The 22052-nt window shown below is 39.4% G+C and overlaps 2 protein-coding genes across 11 annotated transcripts in view; both read right to left on the minus strand.

Annotated features, from left to right (window-relative positions):
- Positions 1 to 1360: 1360 nt before the first annotated feature.
- LOC105836220 (protein borderless) lies at positions 1361 to 9987 on the minus strand. 2 transcript variants are annotated; one of them, XM_012680107.3, is made up of 12 exons: positions 9343 to 9987; positions 8662 to 8804; positions 6696 to 6924; positions 5196 to 5332; positions 4968 to 5112; positions 4622 to 4896; positions 4253 to 4387; positions 3790 to 4049; positions 3475 to 3650; positions 3193 to 3237; positions 2486 to 2668; positions 1361 to 2391 (listed from the first exon to the last, which is right to left on the minus strand). In XM_012680107.3, exons 1-12 carry the CDS (start codon positions 9395 to 9397, stop codon positions 2168 to 2170), a joined length of 2007 nt encoding a protein of 668 aa, XP_012535561.1. In that variant the 5' UTR covers positions 9398 to 9987; the 3' UTR covers positions 1361 to 2167. The 2 variants fall into 2 exon arrangements, with proteins under 2 accessions (XP_012535561.1, XP_012535560.1); XM_012680106.3 differs by having other exon boundaries at positions 5196 to 5362.
- Positions 9988 to 13594: 3607 nt separating this feature from the next.
- The window catches only part of LOC105836219 (protein turtle), a 256293-nt gene continuing 247835 nt past the window's right edge, over positions 13595 to 22052 (minus strand). For all 9 annotated transcript variants that reach the window (XM_036290535.1, XM_036290536.1, XM_036290542.1 and 6 more), the window contains one exon: positions 13595 to 20194. In XM_036290535.1, the coding sequence (XP_036146428.1) occupies positions 18994 to 20194 (1201 nt within the window). In that variant the 3' untranslated portion in view covers positions 13595 to 18993. The remainder of the gene's footprint in view (positions 20195 to 22052) is intronic.

Here is a 22052-nt window from a genome sequence, read left to right on the forward strand (position 1 = left end):
TTCTGAATATAATGTTGGCCTTATAAAATTACATCATTTATGCATATATAGTGAATGTAAATGTCATTACATTTATTTTGGCTCTGCGTTTTTATTATGAATAACGATTCGTCTTTTTGACGATTCGTCGCTAAAAGAAGTCATTATCTTCCAGCAAAGACGACGCCAAGTGCTATTCATTTGTACAGAAACATCGTCCTCTTTGTGGATCACCGGACTGCTATCAGTCGACTGCTTATGAAGCCCGTCAACCTTCGTTCCCTCGTTTGCTAGCAAAAGCCAGTCGTCATACTCACCTCCTACGTCAATGAAGACGACATCGACCGCAAGCCAATTTACCAGATGCGATTTTGTGTCTAAACAATTCGCGCCCCTTTCGTGTCTGGTATGATGGTAGTGACTTACACGTGGTGTAAACAATGTCTTCTATGTTATTAGTTATTACGGTCAGTAAACAATAAAATAACAAAAAGCGCGGATGGGTACATAAAAATATCTCTCTTACGTTTTTAGAGGAACAACATGAGGTTGCTATTTCGCTTAAATATCTTAACCACTTTCTATATTTCTAGTATCTCAACAAATCTACTGTATGTAATCTCAACAACAAATCAAAATGGAAAGAATAAGTTTAGTCGTTAGAAATGCAGAGAACTTTGAGCAAGTGATAATATATTTTTCTAAGTTATTTTTGATAAAGTTTTATCAGTAGCATTATTCGTTTCACTATCTTTTTATGTGATGCAATATGGAGATTCTTCCACGCTTTTAATAATACATTAATATATTCATTATTAGCCTGGATAATATGTACATGGGTCATCATAAATAATTTATAAATAAAATGATATGATCTGCAAACTAATTACTTACTTTTAAACAAGCAAGTTGTATCTATTTCAATAAATAGGCAAGGTATAAGTACGGTGAGAGAAAACTGCCTAATTTCAAAAAGTAATAAAAAAATATATAATTAAAAACAAAATATAAATTATAGCGTATTTAGATTGAACGAAAATTCAATCGCAGATATAGCAGATCCGTTGTTTTTGAACGGATTTGATCATATTTTTAGATTTGTCATTAATATTTATTCATTATCTTTTGAAAGAGTAATTTGATTGGACAGTTTTTTCACCATATTACCATTTATTTCTTAAGCCTATAAGAAAAAGTATAATTTGTCTAATCCTCAAAGTAATCAGCTGATTTTATTCGCAGATTATATCTTTCACTTTTAGTGATTGACTAACCCATGTATATGAAAATTTTTGTTTAGAGCACTTGCAAAATATATATCTGAATAAATATAAAATATTTAATAATTGCGAAACAAATAATATCAAGGGACATAAGAATATATAGCTTCCCACTTCTTTTTATTATTGACTGCAACTATTGCGATGTACAAGCATATACATAACAATGATGCATTGAATAAAATCAGTAGTAATGAAGGATATGTGTGAAAAAAAACGTATGTGTGAATCTGGGTATAATTTATATACAATAAAAAAAGAATACGTGTAATAAGCATACACAATTCCTCTTAATTCATGTATCCGACGGTCGGCGACCCGCGACTCGCGCATGAAATCTAGCCATTTATAACGTGCAATTACTTAATAAAGCTGTTAAACGACACACAAAGTGATATAATTAGCAATGCAAGAACATTCGGTAGTAATGCGAAGCTCGACAAATTAGATCGCTTGGAACAAGTTTGATCCAAGAGCCTCTATGCTCTTCATTGCCACGTGTAATACTTCTGTATTTTGTGCATTATGAAATAATTATGTAATGCCTTCAGCAAAACCTATTTAGTTGAGGCTCTTTTTAATAGTAATAAAAATTGTATTTTATATAAAAAAAAATTTAATGCGCCCAAATAAACAGCTTTTACTGGTACTAAAAATTGTTTTGTAATGTTTTATGGATTTTTGCCTGAGCGAGAGCTGAGAAGATCTCCAAATACAAATTCTGTATTTGATAAAATTGTGTTTTTTTCCATTACGGGTGACGTCAAACGTAACATTTTTATCTGGCTTGCCGCCATTCGCTGATGATTGTATAATAGCGAGCAGCATGAATATTTATAATCGATTATGAATTTACACGAATAATTATTCTGTTTGTGAGTGTAGATGCTCTTTGCGTGTTTTCTCAGCTACTTTTCGCTAGACGGCTGGCAGAACCGTTTTCTCGCCCACCACACGGCGGCCAGAGCAGCCGCTAAAAAACCTATACCAGCAACAATTCCCATGGAAATCGCTCTGTTACGACGATAAGCAGGTACTTCCAAGCCGACTCGCTCGCTTGTTGCAACATCGTCTGTAATTGACATCGCTGCTACTTCGAAAGTATAGAAACTCTCCTCCTCTAAAGTTTTCACTAAAACATCAATTGCAGATTTTAATTATCATTATCATTACCAATATAAGTACAATTTGATTTTATGAATTGTTGTGCGAGAAGAGTCGCTTGCCTAGATAATAAGTGTCTGTTGTTTCTGCTCTGCCGTATAAATGATCGGATGGTCCTCTGTACCATTTCACAGTGTAAAGTCTAACTTGATTCTTGCCTAAGTCGGGTGCTTCCCAAGTGACCAAGTAACCCTCAACCGTTGCTTGAACTCTCACGTTGCGCGGCGGCCCCATGATCTCGATCTCTGAAACACAATCGTGTAATAGCTTTCAAATATTCGATTGAATTATCAAGAGATAAATGACGTACGCGTAAGACCATCATACATACACGAGAGGAATTTTATTTGGTTTACTATAGCTAAATTCAGTTGTTAAAGAACGACCGCAAAAATCGCCCGTTTTGTGGTCATCGAGTTTTGATACGATTTTGGTGGTAAATGATTGTATATCATCAAACATTCATCCCCTAAAAATTTTGAATTGAGCATACCTTTTATTGCTGAGATATGAAGGATTAAAGGGTATGCTATTTTATCCATTCAACACAAAAAACCTCGAGGTTATTTCTTATATAAAAAAATGTTGGTGTATAGTGACCAATTTAACCCTTCACATCTCAATAATAAAAGGTATGCTCAATCTGAAATTTTCAGAGGACTGATGTTCCATAATGTATAATTATTTACCGCTAAAATCAACTCAAATTTCGGTGACCACGAAACGGGCGACTTTAGGCCTGTTTTTGCGGTCGTTCTTTCTTACTCACCTTGATGACTACGGTATTCCGACGCCGAGTTCTCGTCGATGGAACCTAGAAGTAGAAATTGATTATAAATATTTATGCTGCTCGCTATTATACAATTATCAACAAACGATGACAAGCCAAATAAAATATTACATCTGACGTCACGCTCGCTATTATACAATTATCAGCAAATGATGACAAGCCAAATAAAATATTACATCTGGCACGTAATGAAAAATATTATATATTAGTTTGTTTTTACGTATCACGCTTGAATGCGATCGATGTAATGATAAATCTTACTCGGCTGAGTGAATATTCGAAGCGTCTTGCTGAACATTCCATCTCCATGCTTGTCCTGGCTCAGTATCATAAATTCATATTCCCGTCCTGGGTTGAGATTGTTGACCGTCGCTTCTGTAATTTTTCTCGAAAGAATTTTCATAGTCCTCCATTCCGACGTGTCCGTGGGTCTGTACCTACATCGAAAAATACACTCTTTATATTATTTATTGCTATTAGCAAAAATTATGATCTTAAGAATGATCTGGATTCTTTGTCACTGTCTAATAAGTCATAAATAATCGATTATAATATAATATATACGAAAGAAATTACCATACTGAATATTCCATCTTGGGTCTTACGTAACCAGGTACCCAAGTTAAAGTGACAGCGTTGTTGCTGCTGTTGGCGCTTAAGTTGTATGGTGCTCTGGGTGGTACATTCAGCACCATTAATTCAGTGTCCGCGACGACCGTCGCTGCCTCGTTGCTAGCTGCACATTGATATAATCCTCGATCGTGTTCCTGGATTCTTTCTATCGTCAGATTGCCGCCGATTATAATGGTTCTTTCAGGTGATAAAGGCGCTCCATCCTTTTATCAAATAAAATTATCCATTTTGTTATTAATTAAATTTATCATACAACGTTATATAATTGTGATTATATAATTACTATATTACTAGATAATTACTATATTACGTGTAACGTAATGCAGGAAACGAAAGATTATCTCTGTATAGATTTAATGTCTGTGACGCATGTTTGTCTCGCACGCAATTAATGAATAGAACGTACCTTGTACCACACTATGGTTGGCCGATGTGAATCGTCGCCGTCTCTAGCATCACAAGGAATTTCCAAGCTCTCGCCCAGTTTTCGCATGTACAGATGTTGCGGTGTCACCGTGAAAATCGGTGGTCTTTGAACTATCTATAATAATTAACAATAATGAAATATCTTGATCACAATCTAGAAAAAACTAGCATACTCTTCCGAGAGGAAATATCTGTCTTAGTTTCGTTTTAGAATTTAATTTGAAAAATAAAAGAGAGAGATTGATGATTGTTGCGAATTGGTGAATGCTAATATTGTATTAATGTGAATTAATTTCTCCTTTTTCTAATTTGTCATTTTCTTCATCAAGCAACGATGATGAATACTAACCACGGTAATCGAAGGACTGGGCCCTTCGGTGCCTAGTTCATTATAGGGAGTGCAACTGTAACTTCCCGAATGCGTCTCGTCCACTTTACTAAAATAAAGAGATCCGTTTCTCCTATAGAAGACTCCTTGTACATTGTAAGGATCAAAGAGAAATCCATCCTTCTCCCAACGGAGATTCGTGAGAGGCGGATTCGCTCTGAAGTGGCAATCCAAGAGAGCTGGCTTCCCGTAGGGAAGATAGACTTCCCGCGGTGCGTAGATCACCTTCGCCTTATCTAAGGAAAATCACTTGTCAATCGTTAGGCATGCGACTATAATAGTATGGTAAACGTATCGCTGTACTCACATTGTACGTTAAGAAAGGCTGATGCGCTTTGCTGATCTCCAGTCTCTCCGGTCACCACGCAAGTGTACTCCCCAAGATCACCCATGGCAGCTGACTTTATGGTCAGCGTTCCATCAGTACCAATTGAGGCCCTTCTTTTGAGATCCTGTCGCAATAATAAAGAATTTCTCAGGAATTCGAGACATCTCGAGAAATGCGTTATGTAATTGAGAACTTAGAAACGCGTACCTGTATTTCCGGGATCGGTACTTCTTCACGAAACCATGTTACAATTGTACCTTCTCCCTTCGCGACACAGTCGAACGTGACCGTTTCGCCTTGCATGGCAGTTTTATTTACAGGCGGTATCGCAAGTAGAGTATCACCTGCAACAGTCGTCGGAAACGGCGACACACCTAGGTTGAACGATTTAACGAGTCTGCCCGGATTCAGGTTAGTAAGCAGCAGCGAGGTTACAATATATTTTCTTCGTTATTAATTGTCATCTTGTATTAGCTATTTTGTATTAGCGGCATCAACGGCGCGAAACAATCAATCAATGGCATTTCTTAATCCTGTATTTTAGCGTATGCATTAAGACAAACTGTATCGTTAATGCCATTATGTATCATTATCATAAGCTTCATAAATGCATGATTCCGAATTCAGTGTAAACTAAATGTGTAAATTTGTCTCGTAGCTGTACCTATAGAATTATATACTGTTTGATACAACCTTCAAGTTATTTAAAGATGAAAAAATCTAAATAAATAAGCTGTTATTCGAATAACTTTCTTTTTATATCAAGTAATAAAATTTAATTTAAAAATAACAAATTCTGTTGGAATTTATAAATAGAGTTTTTCATAATTGATACAATTGGCAGGTTTAAGTTTAGCCAATATATGATAAATACGGTTCTTATTAAATTTCCATAATAATTTGCTTGATCAATCAGTAAATCGAAATAAATAATCTAATTATTAAAACACATTTACAACTATATATACTATTTATTTACAATGTTTCTTAAAATTGGATTAATTAGGATAATTTAAAGACTTAAAAAATTTAATCTAAATATTACTGTATGAAATAAATATCATGAATAGATTTCGGATTATAGGCAAATTGCATATTTGTTCATGAATAAAAATGTGAGAAGAGAAAGTAATAACTCTTTGATCAAGACAGGCTCCCTACCTTTAGAGCAGCACTGCTAAGATTTGTAGTTTTGAAACTGAAATGTATTGATATTAATATTAATCCCTACTGCCATTCTTATTTTTTTTACTTCTCATTCTATAGCTTTTAGATATAAATATCTATCATGTATCAATTTTAAGTCCAAATCTACAAATTCTCCTTCAGAGTTTAAATGTCAGAGCTTAATGCTTAAACGAGCGATTAAATATGAAGACTCACATCCTACTTGTCAAAAAATTAGAGCGCGGATTTCACAGCAATAAGCTCAGTTAGCTTGGATGTCGAATTGACTTGGTTTAATATTCAGTTTTGGTTAGTCATCAAACTTTATTAACGTTCCGCTGCATTCTTGATAGATATTGCTTTAATAATATTACACACAACAATAAACAGTATCTACATGCTGACAGCTGCATTTTTACAAAGAAAATGCGATTATTGGTCAATACATGTGCCAATAGATTTCTGCTCTTCCATCTGTTTTTTTTTCCTTTAATCTTTAATCACATGCAAATATAATGAATTGTAAAGCGAGCAGCTTACCATCAATTGCGAGGTGGAACCACGTGCCATTGTTTCTCGAATTCGGCGTTCTGTTGGGGAAGATCACCCTGCACTCGTACCACCCTTGGTCACTTTCGCGAATATTCGTGAGGTTTATACTACCCTGGCCATATCCACGATGACCGGCGTCGTTTAACAAGTGTATGCGCCCTTTGTAACCGTAGTCCACCGTCACGTGTCCATCGTACCAAGAGAATACCGTGCGGCTCTAAAGTTTAGAATCATTTATATTTAAATCACCTATTTTCGGTACCGGGTTTCGTAAGCTGTGCAAGTACTTGTCATAAAGCGCTTTGATCTCATTATCAAGAAATAACCTAACTTCATCATTTGCTTCTTAAAGAATATCCTGTCTGAAGTGCCTGAATGAGCGATTTTTACGCATGACGAACGTAGGCGAACCTACGTCTTGAGAAAATTATACCGCGTAACTCGATAGCGGTTGTAGCTTGATGTTAATAGAGTCATCCTTTTGTAGAATGCAAGACTCACGCGATTCAACGAAGAAGTTTAATGTTAAATTCGGGTTTATTCACGCGCAAGGTTGCACGGCATAATGACTGAGGACGTGTTGTATCGCTCGCAACGTCTCAATTAGCCAATCGGTCAGTAACACCTACATTCATCAATGGCATGCCCAAAATCCTCGAAAGGAGGATACGTCTCGTCTACCGAGGACGGGAATGGCGTTAATCGCGTCTAATCATCTGACAATGCATTAACAGTGACCCACTGGCTGGTCCCCTCGTGTCGCAGACTGAACGTGACTAAATATAATGCAGCCTTGCATCCCGTACTCCAATTACCACGACGGGCAGACGAAGAGGGAAGGAGCACCTGTTTTGCATACGCATCAGGGGCCAATCAGAGTTGAGTTCCACTTGATTCTGCGATAGCCACGTGCAATCTGTTTCCGTTGTACGACCATGGCGAATAGCAATATCCGCGAGCGCGACAAATTCATCGCTGCATCATTTTATTCTTATTACCAGAGTCGATTCAATATCGTATAAATAGTTAAGCCTCTATTACGATTCACTTTTAATTGGACACACAACTGTCTTTTTCTCCGATACGTAAAGATATCCTACCATCACTTTATCTCAACACGGTTAGTTGTTCTCCGTGTATTATGTGTCTACTTGAAATTGAGAAGATATGGAAATCCATATCCAAGATAGATTGTCATGTCGATGCGACATCGGATATATCTTCGAGGAAATTGAATAACCCACTCTACCTTGAATACTTTTCCTTCGCATATCTCTCGGAAGACGGTGAATGCGCGTAGGCACATCCATATGTAAATTAGCCGGCAACCTTGCTAATTAGTTGATAATCTGCTTTAACACCTGTCAATCATCAATTATTCAATCGCATGTCATTATGTTTATTATCTTGTGCGGTATTTCATTAAAGCGAATCGAGTCGCCCCAATTTTTATTTAAATAAGACTTTATATAGAAACATTTGTTACTGTTTTATACAATCTGTTTTTTTTAAAATACAATATTTTTATATTAAATTCGAAATATGTCTTACATTCTGACATTAATTAATTTTTGCCAAAGGTCAATGTGTCGCATTGCAATCGCGAAAATTGTGTCGCGTGTCTACGTTGTGATTTTTAATTGCTTAATAAATACTTGCATAATAAATACGTGCATATTTAGTCCATAGTAAAATCCAAGGCACGCTTTTCAATCACGCAATATGTAGTATTATTTTACATGACTATATGTAGTTTCATCTTTTTTTTTTACGAAAATATTGTTTTTATTAGATGATATTAGAGCAGTTTGTAAACTTGATTATTAACGATATTCAATGAACGATAGAGAGAGACTGAGAGAAAAATGAGAATTTCATAATAATTAAAATATTATCTAATCTCAACTAAACTTGTGCTATCGGTGAAAGGTTACAAGTTTCTAGTTATACTCACGTCGCGATTCCATTGAAGAACGTACGGAATCGGTGTTTCATGTGGAAAATCAAGATCGCAGTTAAACACTGCGTACTCTCCCACTCCGGCAGTAAGATAATTCGGTTCTCTATCCTCCTCCAGCATCAAGCTGTAGCTGCAGGCTGAAAAAGCGGCGATATGAGATTTCGAAAAATCGCCACCGATTTTTATTGATCTATGCTCATCCGGCGGCGTAACATTATAGATAAATGCCTGTGAGAAGACGTCGCGTGTAAAGTGATATTACACATTGGGACTAATTTCCGGAGAGATTGCGTAATTTTCCGCCGGATTATGCGTGACGATCGAGCGCGTTAACAAAATGATACGTTGTTGTTATATCCGTCCCTTCTCGTGTACAAACATGGACCGCCGCGACCGATTACATTTGCTCGAGTAAACAAAATTTTTCTTATTCAGTTGTTCAGTTTCTCGGCGATAGTCTTAAATTTAACCCGCCTTTGCTTCGCATTAATTGGCAATCAGCGAATTGTGTGTGCCGTTACAGCATGAAATTCTCGTCCCTTGTATCGCGTACACCGAAAATAAAATTGTCCTTTTTCCAAACATCCTTTCATCCCTACGATTCGAGTAAACGCTAAAAAGAATGATCTTCAATACGCGACAAACGTATGGCTCTCCGGTTTCGAAATTCTTTACCTTCGTAGCAGAGGAGGACCGCCAGCAGCTTGTAGAACTTCGCGGCGCGATTCATTGCAATTTCTTTCGCTTTGATTCTGTGTTTCGCGTGTTTTTTTTTTTTTTTTAATTTAATTTATATTACATCGGTGGACGTGAGGACGCGCTGGCGAAAACGCGCTGGCGATAGATCACACACCGCGACAACGATACACCTATCATCACCCGCATTCATCGAGTATCAGCCGCCACCTTCAATCGGCACGCGTCACTGTGTCACGCCATAAATGTACGTTTCAATCATTCTCTCCTTTGCGAATCGGCACCAAGACAGCTTGTACCTTTACGCTGAATTTTTACACACTTTCCCGAACCATCTATTTGGATTTTTTATATTTCGGCATCCAGAAAATCTCTTCGATGAACGTCGGCTCTACTGTTTAAACGTTTCCTCTCGAGTTTTATTGTATCCTAATTTGTAACTTCAATCAGGATATTATCGAGGTCATTGGCATTGGAGAATGCGTTTGTTCAAGTGTCCTGCGCCGGTGTCGAACGACGCACGAGATTTGGCACGAGACGAGACTGGTTCACCGCGTAGAGTGCTCTGGAGACAACACTAGATAGAGTAATCGTGTCGTGCTCGTTCAATCCGAGCGGATACGAAGAGCCAGGAGTAACGAGCAACGGGGGAAGGGGGCTGCGAGGGTGGATGGACCGATGACGGCGCGAGAGGGGGATGAGAGGGACGGATCATCGCGCGATTCTACGTTTACGACGCTTGTAACGCTCCAGGTTTACGTCGCACGCGAACTTTGGCACACCCATGGCGACACGAATGAACGGCGTTGTACAAAACGTGACCTATATATCGTGATTGGTTCGATATAAAGGAAAAAAAGAGAAAACATTCGAAATAGTGAATCATAGAATACAAAGAATGCCGTGCCCCCGTTTCCAACTTCCTCTAGCGAGCGCGTTGCCCGATACAAAATTAGCATCTACGTTTTAACTTTCAATTTTGTAGGTACTGAAAAACACCGAAGAGAAAAATGTGTGAAACGTCTCATAGAAAATCTACGTCTCATTTATTGATAAGAGAGTAGAAGGGTTAAAGGACAATGAATGGACTTTTACTTTGAAATAAATGAGCTTTTTCACGTCGTGTTCAAATACGAATACAAATGATTATTTAGCACGTTTAATACAATGCGGTTGTCAAAGATAAACGTGATGGATGTGATTAAGTGACATTTAGATTTGTTCTTCGGAGCACCTTTCTGATGTACAATTCTTGGTGAAGTGTACGAGGGGTTACGTTCTTACAACGGGAACGGAAGAATTAAACTGCATTCAATTTATCTTCGGTCGCCGACTCATGCTCTTTCATCGCTGTTCTTTCTTGGTCAAAGCTGATTCGAGAGGATTGAGCCACGGTTGCGGCGCAAGTAGAGAGATTAAAAGTTCACTACACCCGGTCGCATACACGAATCCTTGATCTCTTTAAATGACAATGATTGCAGATGCGATTTACACGAGTCACGTCTCGAATTGAAAGGCAATTATTTATTTATGAGACGACGTGTATGAATATTTGAATCATATTGTCGACTTTAATAGATAATATCTGAAAAATAATTATCCAAAAATTCAGATCTACAATAAGAAGTGCTTAACCATGAGAAGAATGAGAGAGAAAGTATTGTACACGAACTCTCACGGTGTCAGAAAAGATCCCTTGAACCCTTTTATACGCCTACGTCGTATAATTGTCATTTAGGTTCTTTTAGCTAAGATATGAGCTTCCGGTTATGACTTGTTTACCATAGTAAACTCTACATTTCGTGGAATTAATGACTTCTCTCCCTGTCAACGTATTCTATTAACAAGCACGAAGAGAATAAACGACTTTTATTTGTAATTTTTTAAATAAACTTTTATAACAATAAATTTCATAATTTTTTTATTTTTCTAAGACTAATACAAAAATATAATAAAAATCCTGAAATACTACGCACATCTATTTCGTCTAAATATATTGAAATGGTTATTGACCTGTGATATTTGCATATAAGTCGAATTAAAATCTGTTTCGCTTATGTGAAGCAAGTTTTTCAAAATGCTTTTTATGACTGCCGAAGTTTCTTGCGATCGAAACGGAAAGTATCATGGTGGCAAAGTACTTTTCGCGCAGAGCAGCAAGAGTCATCGATTCCCGATGCGGCGGTCTGTGTGCCAAAACTACATGACGAGACTGCATCGGAGCAGCCGTGCGTGGGTGACCTCAGATTACGTCACGTCCGTCCCTTGCCGCATTAGCAGACTGCCCACAGCCTTGTCACGCTGTTGAGATAATGGATCCATTCGCATGGATCACGATCCAGGATTGGACGTGCCCGGGACACTGGAAATAAATGCGCGCGTAATGATACCGACCGTATTATTTCATCGTCGACAACAGGGAAGAGGGAACGGCTCGTTCCCGGTTCACCTGTCTGTAATCCGAATCGATCGCGTCTGCCATTGCGGAATACCCGTTTCACAACCCAAACGTATAATAGGGATGATCTATTTGCAGTTCACTAACCCCCGTGCCGCACAATCCCTATCGGTTGCTAGTGCAGATCGTTAATTAATACTCTATTTTATTTGTGGGATTTTACAGGCCTGAGAGAACGACTGGTGATTTTTCAGTTGCTTCACGATGATTAACCAATTAAGCTTTCGTGCGCGGCGATACATATGGCGTGAAAGTTCACTTGAGGTGATGCTTTAGAAAATGTCCGTAGAAAAATATTACTCCTCGAGAATCCGCGCGATAGATCTATCTTAGATTTACGGTGTAAGACGATTTACGAGAGACGAGAACATATTTTACTTTTCTCTAGATGTAATCGAATTGCTACTGGAGATTTTTCGAGTGCTTTATCACAAAAGCGCATGGTTCTTTGCTGAGAAGGCGAATTTGTAGAGAACAGATACGGGATAGCAGTAGAAGAATGATTCGTCTCTGTAATACATTTTTCTTTCTGGGGCAAGCTACAAGAAGTAATTTATGAAGCCTTATCAAGACTTGAATTGGCGTTCTGTACTTAAAAATGCACTTGATGCGTCAGAAAGCGGGGAGTCTCGTCGAGAGGTTTCTTCTCTCATAGACCTTATAGATATGAACTGGCAGTGCCAATCGAAATCGTGTCCATACTTCCCTCTCTAAAGAGTCCGGAGATATGTTTCGCGAAATATGCTTGCACATATTATACATTGAAATCCAATGATTGGATACGTTCTGGTCACGCATCTAGTCACGTGTTTTAACATATATATGTGTATATATATGGCATATATATGTATATATATATATATATATATATATATATATATATGTATGTATGCATATGTTGCGCTGACATGCGCCATAGTTATTTTCGGTAACTTTAGAGAAAGTACTAAAAAGTGTGTTTCTCTCTCGTATCTCTTCTGGACACCGTTTTCTATACACAAATTGTAAGCAATTGCCGGTCCATATCTATAAGGTCTATGCTCTTAATAAAGTGCTGCTCCAATTTTTGGCAAATAACGTCGCGCGTAGGGGAATAATGGAAATGACGGCAATTTGCAGTAATGCCGTAGACGTCTTGCGTAAATGTACCGTGGAACATTTAGCGTCCAATTATATGCAATTTCTCAAATAAATTGCAGCCGTGTCGTGATTTTGTAAATTTACATATCAGATGTTAAAAATCTATTTTCGCTCTCGAAGAATCTTTCGTGTCGTTAATCGCCTTACGGATCTTTTAATACTCGTTTATTGAAAGACGAGGAAAAACTTCCAGATTAATTTTTCACAATTTTAACAAATGCCACGGTTTTTAATGTCTGCGTACACAGACGCGATAATCGTCCGGTGACCTGATTTTCTTATTCTGACAATGATCTTATTACCTTGACTAGCAATTACACTCTCTATTATTATACGCCGTAGAAATCCTCCAGTTAGAGAATAATGTAACGTTGAGTAATAACTTGGATAATGATCTCATGATATCACGTTAAATAACACAGTATTTAAAGTGTCAACATATACGATAGAGAAGAATAATATAGCCTTATATTATAATAAATAATATGTAACTATTTATATCGATATATCATCTTTTTTTATACGTACCTGTGTCTGAATCAGCGACATTTCATATATTGTAAAGGACGTAATTGTACCGCATAGAAATTCGTTGCACACATGTTTAATGGTAAATCAATACAACACAAATGTCTTGAGAACGTTGCCCATTTCGTTTCAAATGTCGATTTATTTTTCATTTTATTTAATAATAAATTGTCTACAATTTGTCCTAAGTTAGTACGTCTTGGAGTTCTCGTGGGGGGTTCGCGAGAAAGCATAGATCAATCAATCAAACTGGATATGGAAGTGAACAACGAGCATTCGCGAAAGTGACAACGAAACGGTTCAACGCACCGTATACGAGTCCGACGGCGGATTACAATCGAGAATAAGCGGAAGTGAACATACAGACGATACAGAAGAACGTTACATACGTGTGTAGAAGTAATTCGATGTCGGTAGTGTGAGAAGGCTAACGATTACAAGTGTGAAAGTACATTCCAATGACTCAACAAGAAACAAATTAGTAGTCAAATGAGAGAATAATAAAAAAGAATAAAAATCTTTGCTCTGTGTCTTCTTTCCTCGAATTCAATTTGGCGCAACAAATATCATTGCAGTAGCAATTGCGCCGATGTACGATGATACGAGAGCACTCGAAGTGAGAGCTATGCTTGGAACCGCGACGATCTTCACCAAGTTTCATGAGAGCGCATATAGATCTGCTTTCAATTGCGAAAGAAAAACATTTGATAACATTATGTTGCAAGAAAATATCATGTTATACAAGATCTCAAATAAGCCGAAGCGCATATGAATGATCGCAGATCCAAGCTGAACCCGAGTAGTACCCGAGAGCCATTGAATTCGATTTGAACGTGTTTTTTCCGTGTCGATCGAAGAGTATATCATTCAACCAATATGGTATCTCGAATAGTATGACACTAGCATATGTTTCAGGTCAAATTATCATCTTTCACGCATTGTTCGAACGCTGTACCTCGAAGCAGCATCGTTGCGTTTCTTTGCAATTTAAATACGTCAATTTGAATGCAAATGTGTGAATATTTTCAAGGTTTCGCGGGAAATCACGTTCGTGATCTAACTTGAAAGGACTTAATTTCGTCATCTATAATAAATTTTAATTTGATAATATCATGAATATGCGATTATATCATGGATTATCGTGTGCGTCTTTCATAAATATTATATAATAGCTACAATTTTCACGCATGATTTATGTATTTACGCAATATATGTATAGTCTATCTACAATTTGTACACGAATTCATTAGTAAGCAAAATAAGCATGTTTTCGATCATGTGACGAGTGAAGCTACACATGATCTGCGATGTCAAAAAATATGACCCTTCAAAATCGCGAACGTTCTGCTTCGAGGGCTTATTTCGAATTTCACTCAAGCGATTTCGGGCAATGAGCGTATCCGCGACTGGCTTTCAGGTACATAACGAATGAAACGCTTAATTAATCCACGAATCACGGCGGTCGCTCGCAGTTACGCGCGAGCTACGTGTGCAATAGCGCGGCGAAGATACAATGAATATCGTAAACGCAAAAGATGCGCGATGACGATGACAAACGTAAATATACACGAATCGCGAAGAAGAAACTTGGAACGAAACCGTCGTGACGGGTGATAAAAATTTTACAAACGAATTCACGATTCAACCATATTATCCATAAATGCCGTTTCAAGCGAAATCATCATTTCTCTTATTTTTCTGTTCTTTCTTTCTCTCTTTCATTCACACACAAACAAATACATAGGCACATCCACAATGCTTTCTCTCACAACCTCACGATCTCCCTCGTATTTCGGATACATTTCAAAGATATTCATTTTATTGTATGAATTTTTTGCACTGCACGAGAGACTCGAGTTTGACACGGAGGATCGTTTAAGATTTTCACTTTTAGTTTTTCATTACTTTTTTTCTCCCATTTCTCTCTTTCTCTCTTTCTCTCTCTCTCTCTCTCTCTCCCTCTCTCATACATTTTCTTTCATTCTCATACTCTCTCTTCCTCTTTCTTTCTTCCTGTCTCTTTCATTCTCGCACATTATCGCGTTCATACTGTGTGACCTCTTGAGATCGTTGTATCTAACTATGATATATCTACACGTTACTTATACATCTACAAGTCAGTGGTTGTATCACCTTCTCTCGCGTGCATGATTTTTCCTTTTGCTGCATCCATCCAGAAGGGGGAGAGGGTGTCTCTCGTGTATAATGTATAATTACGAAGCGTGTATTATAATCACGTTATCAAAAACGTTTCCCCAACGTCTACGGTGAACGTTAAGTCGACGGAGATCTGTTCTCTTACATCCCCAACATTACATACATCTCATACATCCGATACGTTTATCGCTAGTAACATATTAACAATTTTACGCGATTGACGATAAAAATTGGTACCATTCTGCCGGCGCGAGTTCTTTAGCACCTCCTCCCCCGTCTTTCCATGTTTATAGACTCATATCGCAATACTTCCGCGCGGATATAATGATTAATTAGTGAATATTCGCCGCGTTCGTCGCTCTCGTTGATTAATACGCTATACGCTACGTCGTTTACGATTTACAATATCAATTAATTATCAAATTATTAATTCAACTATTAGAATTACTTTAGAATATTGGTACTCTTTCGTGTCACCTCCGTTATTTCTTAACTTTTATCATATTCCTTTTTTAAATTTATTTTGTTCTTTGCATTGTGTATGTTACATTATGCTCTCTGTTTTATCTTAACAACATTTGCTCACGCATAAAACCATATTCGGATCCAGCAAATAAGCACGAACAAATGCAAAAAAAAAATGAATAATTCGTTTCCACGAGTGCAAATGGCGCTGTCAGCATTTGCGATGCCGTGTTTTGCAGTCAATAGAATTAATTATTTATCGGTGCTTGTTCGCACTTATTTGTTCGGTCTAGATCTGGCTTTAGTCTACTTTCGTCAGCATTCCATTCATTCGTCCACGCCATTCTCGCACGTTCACTTTTTCTCGCACGTCAAGCCGGATCCAGATCGAGATCAAACATGAATGAACAACTTTGGTAAGTTGCGAATGATATCGCGAACATTAATAACGGCACGATTCACGCTGATTGAAGCAAACTGTTCATTCGCGTTTGCTCGCGCTTGTTTGTTCGGTCCGAATCCGGCTTTGCAAGCCCGCCATGCATGCACATTTTAACAAAATTGTACAGAGCGCTTCGGTGGCGTCCACATTACTCATCATCTTCTTCTTTCCCTCGCCGTTACGGTTTGTCGAAGTATAGTTGAATCGTGAGTAGGGCCCTTGCTAATATTTATAATAAATATGTATAATACGTACGTATGTATAAATAAGTGTTTGTACTATAAAGAAAGTAAAACGCCGGGAGTCGCGGGCCGGGCCGATCTCGTGGGGGCATCTTCACGGTCGCATGTATAGAGAAAATTAGAAAAAAAGGGTAAGGAGAAACGAGCGCGCCGCTGGTTCACCCCCTCGCCCCCCCAGGGGTACGCGTTAGGTCGCGCAGCTCGACACTGATTAGCCCGTAGTTTCGCCCGAGAACCCCACCCCCCGCGATCGGCAATCGCCGGCCCCCAATCTCACGTGATTCAAGATGATCCGATGCGTTTGGTGAGAATTAGGTGGGTCTCGAAGAACGCCTCTCTTGTATTATGTGTGCGTCTGTTTCTGTGTTGCGTGTTTTGTGTCGCCTGTATACATTTATGTATGTCTGTCGTGTGTGCGTGTGTGTGTGTTCTGTGTTTTTAACCCCTTCGTCTCTTTAATTATACACGAATTTCGGCTAGGTCGACGTGTGTGTGCGCGCGTGCACCTCCCTTCCGGCAATGATGGCCGTCTCTATCGGTCATCCTTCTCCACTTAATTACTCTCTAGTTTTATTTAATCAACGCTTCATACGAAATGAGTCAAACGCATCATCGGACCCCATCTTCATTGGCAGTTGAAAGATTTTTTTTTTCCTCTAATGATTTTCATTATTCTTATTTTTTAAGAGTCCGAGCAATGTCGTTCGTAGAATGTTGATACGCGTGCTCGCGTCGCTAATCTAATTCGAGAAGGATGACCGATGGACTCCGGAGTGCCGATAGGCAGTAAACCCGCGTGTCACCAACGCGTGATAAACGTGCGCACTCAATCGCCGTATTATATTGGCCAAACGCGCGTAGATTCGAAGAACGTTATTCTTATTCTCGTTTTTACGTTGCTTAAGAAAAATTATTGTGCCGATAATATGTTGGGTCGCTAGCGAAACCCTAAACAGGCAGTGCAGTACGAGTGAGTCCTTAAGCAATCTCGAGGCAAGCTTCGGCCTAATATCACGTTTCGAGTCCATTGCTCTTCGATATAATTACTTGTGTCTGTTTGTCTGTCCGTGTATGTATGTGTACATATGTATATGTCCACATGTGAGTGTGTGTTAATTCTTCGATTATCTTATTTTTTTGTTTATCTTTCGTTTTTAATTATTACTTACAGCGTACGATTAATTTTAATCTTATATTTAAAAGGTATACGCGGATCATGTACAGTGGTACAGTTTCTTTGGAGTATCATGCCGACGTAACTATTTCATTCTTTTGCTTTCCTATCTTTCTTTTCAACCGTCTTTCATCGCAATCGCGATACTGAACGATCCCGCTGTATTAGCATCCTATTGAGTCAATCGGAAATGTTTCTTTTGCATCTGCGCACTTTCTAGCTCTAAGGACAGTTCCACTGAGTTTTAAAAAAAGATCGTCCTCCCCGTGTTCATCCCCCGTGAATTCTTCCGTATGTTCTTCTACATTATTATATATAGTAACGTTAAAAATCACGGTCCTCTAAACCGGACATAGGCGTGGTTGGTGTACGCGGGATATGACCAATAATAATCGGATTCGAACGTTTTTCGTTTACGCACTTCGTTTCTATTAGCATCCCAGCGCGATCGGTGTCACTGGGTTCATCCCCCCCCCCCCCCCCCGAGTAAATGATATCGAGATCGTTTCCCCCGTAGGATACTCGACGGTCCTCTTAATCAATAAAACGGGCGAAACTCCGAAAGATTATCGTCTTAATGTACGGTTCTACTACGTCGCTCCCGTCTCGTGGTCGTGCGAAACTTATGTATCCTGAGCTGATACTTATAACAGCCTTCTTTTGTAGATGGATGTCCAGCTACTAGAATTGACTTAAACTCCTCTAAATGCGGAATCACGTGAGATGATGATCCTCGTTGTGCTGCGGTAGTTGGTCTTCGGTGATGATCACGTTGTCGTCGCTGTGTCGAAACACGCGATCTTCTACGGTAGTCAAAAGCCAGTACCAAAAATCTAATCACGAGCGATATCTAGCTTTGTCCGAGATTTCTCTTAGTTCTTTTAGGAATTACTTTCGTCTCTCGCATTATGTGTTTAACCCTGCAACCATTGGTTTCAATTCGATCATAAGATCTTGCGATGCAGCTGCTTTGAATCGCATTGGTTTATCAATAAGATTTCCTTCAAGTTCCTTTCAATCTTCTTCAACACGCGCTTTCCAAGTGCGCGCTCTGTCGTCTTCTCGCTTGTCTTTGCCGAAACTGATGAAATTCTGCCTTCATCGCTTGTACTCGGGCCTCTATGTTCTCTCTGCTATACCTCGGCGCCTTCTGATGTACCGTGTGCACTTGATGGATGTGGGGGACGTGGGTCATATGAATCTGATGCATCGGTGGTCTCTCCTCCCGCGTAGGCGTCGAGGCCGACGTAGGTGTCGGTGTGCACGACACCGGATCGAACTCGTAGTGACCGTCAACGCTGCCAGCGTCCACGGCATTTTGTATGTGCGTGTGTCCCACCTTGGCCTGATCCTGAAGTTCGAGCCAGCGGCCTACCAATGGCGGCGGTGGTGGCCTGTATGGCGGCGGCCTCCATTCAGCGACCGTGCTACCGCTTCTTGAGCTCTGGTTCTGCTGTGAGGTATTCTTGCTGCCAAACCCCGAACTGCTTGATCTGCTCTCGGGCGAGGTCTCCAGGTCGGGTGAGGCAGCGAGTTCCGGTGCCGATCTGGCGTGTCTGGCGTGTCTTGGCGGCAACCTCGCCCTTGGTCGCCCGGCCGGCTGTGGCGGCGAAGACGTCGCCAATGGCTGCACTGGCACGAACCGCCTCGACTCGGCATGGATCGCCTTGAGTGATGGTAATTCCTGACTATATCGCTGATGCACGCTGCGAAGCTGGAGGTAGCCTGGCGGCGTAGGGAAGGAACGTTCGCCGGAGGATGGTTGCTTGACGGAGCTGAGATCGCTGAAGTACAAAGGTGTCCAGGGAACCTGAGCCCCACTCGGTGAACTCGCCAGGAACCTGGGTGATGTGATCGTGCAAACGTTCGCGGCCGGTATCCTTGCTAAAGGATTAACAACACCATGATGGTGATGGTAGCCCGATGGCAAGGGAACTATGGACACGCCGCTGCCGTCAGATCTCAGGCTGAGCTGACTAGTGCCAACCAGCGGTCGTCGCCACGAAGACTTGAGCCGCTGCTTCGGCAAGAAACCACCGTCGTCGCTGCTGGAGACGTCCAGGATGCTATTGTTGGCCGAGCTGAGGACCGAGTCCGCCACGACGAAGCGACCGTCGGCCGCTCGGGAGATCTTGCCTAGCGGACGACAGCGGCACGAGTCCGGGGTATCTGGGCTCAGGATCTCCTTCAGGAGACTTAAACCTGGTACTCGGCTTTTTCTAGGTCTATAGGACAGAAGGAGCGTTAGAGCGATCGTGGCAGTGGTGATCGATAGGCACGGTCCGATCGAAAACGTCAGAGGATAATCTTGGCGTAGATCCATCGCACATAGTACCGAAATTTTTCCAAATGAATATGCAGTTCTCATTTTTTTAAAATAACAAATTTAAATGTGCGTTAGACAACACGGAAATAAACATTGGTGGTGGTTGCATGTGACGTTATTACTAAAAACTATTTCTAGTATGATAGAAATTTTTTTGTTTCATTTGCGTTTTACTTTTTCTTTTTATTTCTTTTAAATTTCGTGCGTGATATTTCGGGAGAGAGAGAAACTTCGGTACTCTTTCATAGCAAACGAATTTATTCATTTCATGAATCGTTTCCTCGCTTAATGTAATCGTTTACCGAGATAAACGCTTCTAAAAATCATCCGCTTCTTCCTCCGACGTAGTCCATCGTGGCCGCTCGGATACGGCAAATACGTGCAACACGAACGGCAAAAGACACGCAACGTTAATGAACGAAAGTTAAACAAAGTACTAGAACAAATGTAACGTAAATGCCAATGTTCAAGTTAAATATGGCAAGATAATTATTAATAATTAATTACTCGTACGTATAATAACGAATAACTGATGCAGGCAGGGAAGGCATGCGCATGCACATTCCGGTGCACGAGTGGTCGGGCGTGACGTGGGTTGTGGATGGGTAGGCCTCGGCAGTGAGTAGATATTTTTTTTCTTTCTTTAATTTTCACAAAACGAATCTTATATTTCTCTAATTATTTTTTCATTTCTTTTTACTCGCAAAATTTTGTTCCGGTCTCATAATTTTTTTGCGCGATTCTTTTGCACATTTTTTGACTTCGATCAGTGAATAGCAATTGTGGATTTAGGTGCTCCGAAACTCGTCACCTTTTCTCCTCCTTCGGGTCCGGCAGCAAGGAAAGATGGGGGAGAGAGAATGTTGTAACACAACGATTACATTCACAAAAAACAATATGTCGTGGCGATAATAATAAGAAATATAACGCTAAATAACCGAATGTTACTTCTAGGCGGTGGTGTTAGGGAGCAAATAGATAAATAGTGTCTATGGGTGTCGGTGGAGATGCGTTTTATCATCATACATCGATTTGACTGATTAATATCGGGGATTTAACATGAAAGGCGTCTTGAATAGTATTGTTTTCTCATTTAAAAAGAGTATTATAAAAGATAACGAAGATATAGTGACACATGTAGAGAAATGAGACACAAGTGTATGAATAAGTCGATCAAGTGCTTTGTAGTAAAAAAATCGCGAATAATTACGACGTGTAACTTTCGTCTATCTTTTGAAAAGACAATTTTTGTAAACATAGTAGCCTGAGATTCAATTAAATAATCTCTCTACATATAATTAAAATTTTATATATTTCAATATAAAAATAAATTTTTCTTCTGGAAGCACTTGATCCTATAAGGGAAAATGAAAACAAAGTTTTATAATACAATCGAGCAAGTGTGGACTGTCGTTAAAATTATAATTGCAAATCGAATTTAAAGGATGGGAGGATTAATTAAAGTGTAGGTAAATTTTAACGGGTTGAGTGGAACAATGCAACGAGGCATCGTGAACGATTAACAGGTGAATACGACAACGATGGTTATGTGTATATGTGGATACAAGTTTTCACGCGGCCGCAACGAGCGCGGCTTACCTATCTCCGCCTTGCTTATTGCCGCGTGTTCGCGTGTAAGCGTGAGCGTGTCTGTCTGTTTATTGGTCGTCTAGAATCGACAAACTGAAAACAATCAAATAACACAAGAAGCTTGAATTAGAGTTCCACCGTGGCCGTGTATGCCGCAATAATTGTTG

This window comes from Monomorium pharaonis, chromosome 8, assembly GCF_013373865.1.
Source record: "Monomorium pharaonis isolate MP-MQ-018 chromosome 8, ASM1337386v2, whole genome shotgun sequence".
Taxonomy (NCBI): Eukaryota; Metazoa; Arthropoda; class Insecta; order Hymenoptera; family Formicidae; genus Monomorium; species Monomorium pharaonis.

Bases quoted from the DNA above. Each gene is read 5' to 3' on its own strand.
- LOC105836220 (XM_012680106.3), bottom strand. From the start codon at position 9,397: ATGAATCGCGCCGCGAAGTTCTACAAGCTGCTGGCGGTCCTCCTCTGC. The intron at 4,897-4,967 runs GTGAGTACAGCG...GATTTTCCTTAG, and splicing joins AGCCTTTCTTAACGTACAAT to ATAAGGCGAAGGTGATCTAC. The intron at 4,388-4,621 runs GTTAGTATTCAT...TAATTATTATAG, and splicing joins CCAGTCCTTCGATTACCGTG to ATAGTTCAAAGACCACCGAT.